The 4009-nt window shown below is 38.3% G+C and overlaps 1 protein-coding gene across 1 annotated transcript; it reads left to right on the forward strand.

The window, feature by feature from the left end:
- The first annotated feature begins 2959 nt into the window (after nucleotides 1-2959).
- LOC122751175 (NADH dehydrogenase [ubiquinone] 1 beta subcomplex subunit 3-like) lies at nucleotides 2960-3310 on the forward strand. Its single transcript, XM_043998138.1, has one exon. It carries the CDS (start codon nucleotides 2960-2962, stop codon nucleotides 3308-3310), a length of 351 nt encoding a protein of 116 aa, XP_043854073.1.
- Nucleotides 3311-4009: the final 699 nt, after the last annotated feature.

Below are 4009 nucleotides of genomic sequence, written 5' to 3' on the forward strand. Positions count from 1 at the left end.
TGATGATAACAATGACATTAACAAAGTACATAAGATCTTTCCATGACTCCCTAAGCTGGTAACTAATGAAACAGCTCAATATGCTGCTCAAGGTTGATGATGTACCAAATTTAGATACTATCAATAGAAATCAATAATAGCTTCCATTTCACATGTAATTTAATTCGTGTAAAACATGATTTTGGGAGGGGGGATAATAAATGCTATAGCCATCCAAGCTTTATATGAACCTTAGTTCAGTAGTTCCAAATGGAAAATTGGCAACCACAGATCAGGAAGCTTAGGAAAGAACTAGCAGGACATTTCTGAAAGATCTAAAAAGAAAATAGCTAAGGCAATCATTAGCCAGGCTCAAGATTAAGAGGGTTAGAGTCTGTGGCTTACTGTCAACCATGTCTAGCATTAATTGCTACCACATGTTCCCAAACATAAACAGGTAGTCAGGACAGGAGTTCAAGGAATGGGACAGAAGACCTTCAGACTTGGGCTTCAGACAAAAGGATTGTGATTTATCACTTCCCCAGCCCCTTTGCTCTCTTGTCCTCTCTTCTCTTTTCTCCCCTTGCCTGCCCTCCCCTCCCTTCCTCATAAAATGATAGTTACTCCTTAATCACAAATTAGATACTTTTAAAAAGTTGCAAGAGCAGGAGAATTAATGTGAGATAGTAGATGGTATTTGGCTTGAAGTAAAGACCTTGAGTTTAAATCCCACTGTTGACATTTACTAGCTATTCAACTATGAGCTCCACTTAACTTTTTTTTTTCTCCACTTAACTTTTCTAAGCCTCATTTTCTCATCTTTAAATTGAGGGCACTAATAGCTGCAGTACCTATCCCATAGAGCCCTTTTAAAGATTGAATGAAATTATATTTATAAAGTACTTTGCAAAACTTAAAGATATATATCAGTTATTATTAAAACTGTTTAGGGGTGGCTAGGTGGAGCAGTGGATAGAGCACTGGCCCTGGAGTCAGGAGTACCTGAGTTCAAATCCAGCCTCAGACACTTAACACTTAGTAGCTGTGTGACCCTGGGCAAGTCACTTAACCCCAATTGCCTCACTTAAAAAAATTTTTTTTAACTGTTTAGACTATAGCATAAGTATGTGGATTTAAATATATAAACATATATTTCTATGTATACATTCACGCACATATTCCACAAATGTGGGGCAGCATTATCTATAGCTCCCATACAAGCACTCAAGGTAACAGATGCATGTTAGAAGAAAGCCTTTATTTTGCCCCATCAAAAATGTAAAATATACAGAGGACTCACAGAATCCCACAAACAACTAAGGAAAAGATATGACAAGATGTATAATAGCTCATAAAACCCAATTCTTCTTCCGCTTTCATACAGGTCCTATATAGGTTCCTCCCTCCCATTTCAAGATTAGTACAATCCTATAGTTTGGAATCCTCCCAGAAACAAATACACATTGCAACTGCTAGACTAACAACATACACCAACACTCCAGGTAGTTCATTTTTTACCCCCATGAATATACTTCACCCCCACCCCAAGACCTGAGACCCCATCTAGAAGGGAGAAATGAAACTTCCAGATAGGCAAACTATTCTTCTAGGATCTGCACAATCCAAATATGTAAGGGGGAAAGGGGTCTCAATCCCTTGCTGCTTCCTCTTCATGCTCTGAGTGCTGTGCACATACCTTCTCTCTCTCTTCTCTCTCTCTCTCTCTCTCTCTCTCTCTCTCTCTCTCTCTCTCTCTCTCTCTCTCTCTCTCTCTCTCTCTCTCTCTCTCTCAGAAGCACTCCTAAAGAAATGCCCCCTCTCTAGACAGAAAGAGCTTCAAACTCTTAAACTTGGAGTAATTTGTGAGGCAATCAACAAGGTTGGTGATGTTCAAATCTGCCTGTCTGCTACAACCCTAGATTTTGGGACCATGAAATTTCTACTCTACTAACTAGAAGACAAGAGTTTAGGAACTCCTCCTCTTGAGCCATCTGGGAAGTCATTAGTAATTCTTGGGGGATCCTTCCCCCAAGTAAGTGTTTAGAAGAGATAGTAGGTCTGTGAAATTCAAGGATTGGGGGTAAGTTCCTTTAGTTTGATTTCCTAAGTAGGTAAGGTTTCCCAAATATTAAGGTGTGATTTGATTTAATGTAAACATATGGATCAGTTTCAACCAAATTACCTATTGAGCCATGTAATACTCCAATGAGATGTAAGATACCTGAATATATGAAGTACTGAACAACAACCAAAAAAAAAAAAAAAACTTTAAATGAATGGGAATGTTATTGTAGCAATAACCTGCTGGAGATTTTGTTAAGAAGAGTTAAAATTTTAATGAGAAATTCAAGCAAATTTTGGTGTTTTTGTGATTTGTGAGCCCATGACCAGCTATGGAAAGGAATGGACCACTGGGCTTTGGGAATGTTTCCAGATTCCAATGAAGACCACAAAAAAAGCAAAGCCACACCTATGCAGATAGGCCCAAAGATAGCCATAAATGACCCAGACTCTCTTCCATCCTTTCGATTTCTCCCTGTGTTACCATATCAACCAATTATGAAGCTCAAAGATCTCAAAATCTACCTTTGAGAGCAAAAGTGACATGTGACACCTTACTTCCTTCACCAGTCACTGTTCTAGAATCCCTGGTAAGGAAGGAAAATTAATACACATCAGAAATTTCCTATACAAAAAGGGAAGCTAATTATGAAAATTGTAATCCATCTACATAGAAAGAACTGATGGTATTTGAAAACAGATTGAAGCATAATTTTTTTGTTATTTCCTTAATCTGAAATTTTGTTTTTGTTTGTTTTCTCTCACAACCTAGCTAATGTGGAGATGTTTTGCATTACTACTCATGTATAACTCATATTGAATTGCTTGAGTTCTTGGAGGGGGGAAAAGGAGGGAGTAAGAAAAGTTGGAACACAAAGTTTTAAAAAATTGATGTCAAGCTCTTGGCTACGGTTTGGGGATGGGGGGCAGTGTTGAGATTCCTGTGTCCTCGGGAGACATTGCACATGGACATGAGCATGGACATGGACATGGTCATGGAAAAATTGAACTCCTTCATTACAAACAATGGAAGATAGAAGGAGCACCACTACAGCGAATCCAGGAAAGGTTGGCTAAGCAAGGTCTCAGGGATCCATGGGGCTGCAATGAAGCTTGGCAATACATGGGTCGTTATGGAAAACCTGCTACTTTGTGGGCTGCTTTGTCAAAAGGATTCAAATGGGGTTTTGGAGCATTTTTATTAGCTGTTGGAGTGGAATATTTCCTAACTGCTCTAAAGAATGAGGAGGAACATGCTTTTAAACACTGAAGTTAAGACATAGAGGAATTATAGCTAATTATTTAGAGTGAATGTTAAAGATTAATATTAAAATTTCACTTGGTAAAAGAAAAAAATTGATGTCAAAATTTGTTTTTACATGTAATTTGGAAAATAACATTCTTAATATACAAAAAGGGAAAGCTGGGGAGGCATTTAAAAAGTAGTTGCTAGCAACTACTAATGATTGCTCATATGGCATGTTGCCATTCTATGCTTATAAGACGTAAAGACTAAAGCTCTAGCTATAAAACTTCATTTTTTTTGGGGGGGGGGCAGGCAATGAAGGTTAAGTGACTTTCCCAGGGTCACACAGCTAGTAAGTGTCAAGTGTCTGAGGCTAGATTTGAACTCGGGTCTTCCTGATTCCAAGCCAGTGCTTTATCCACTGCCCACCTAACTGTCCCAGGCTATAAAACTTCAAACAATTTGGGGGGAATATCTATTCAGTTCTTTGAACTTTGATCCAAATAGTATCAAGACTAAGGCCCTTTCTCCTTTGCCTTCCCAAAGCACACACAAAATCTAGGTGAATATCTCCTCTTTTCATCCCAAATACAAACCAAAGAAACAGGGACTTTTATCTATAGGGAAGGAATTAATACTAGTTTCACCCTCTCTAAATGGTATAAGTTCATCCAAATCCTTATCACCCTAGGATGGGATGGTCACAGGCAAATACAATATCAG

This window comes from Dromiciops gliroides, chromosome 1, assembly GCF_019393635.1.
Source record: "Dromiciops gliroides isolate mDroGli1 chromosome 1, mDroGli1.pri, whole genome shotgun sequence".
Lineage (NCBI taxonomy): Eukaryota > Metazoa > Chordata > Mammalia > Microbiotheria > Microbiotheriidae > Dromiciops > Dromiciops gliroides.

What these genes read in the sequence shown, in the direction of transcription:
- LOC122751175 (XM_043998138.1), top strand. Translation starts at nt 2,960, where the DNA reads ATGGGGGGCAGTGTTGAGATTCCTGTGTCCTCGGGAGACATTGCACAT.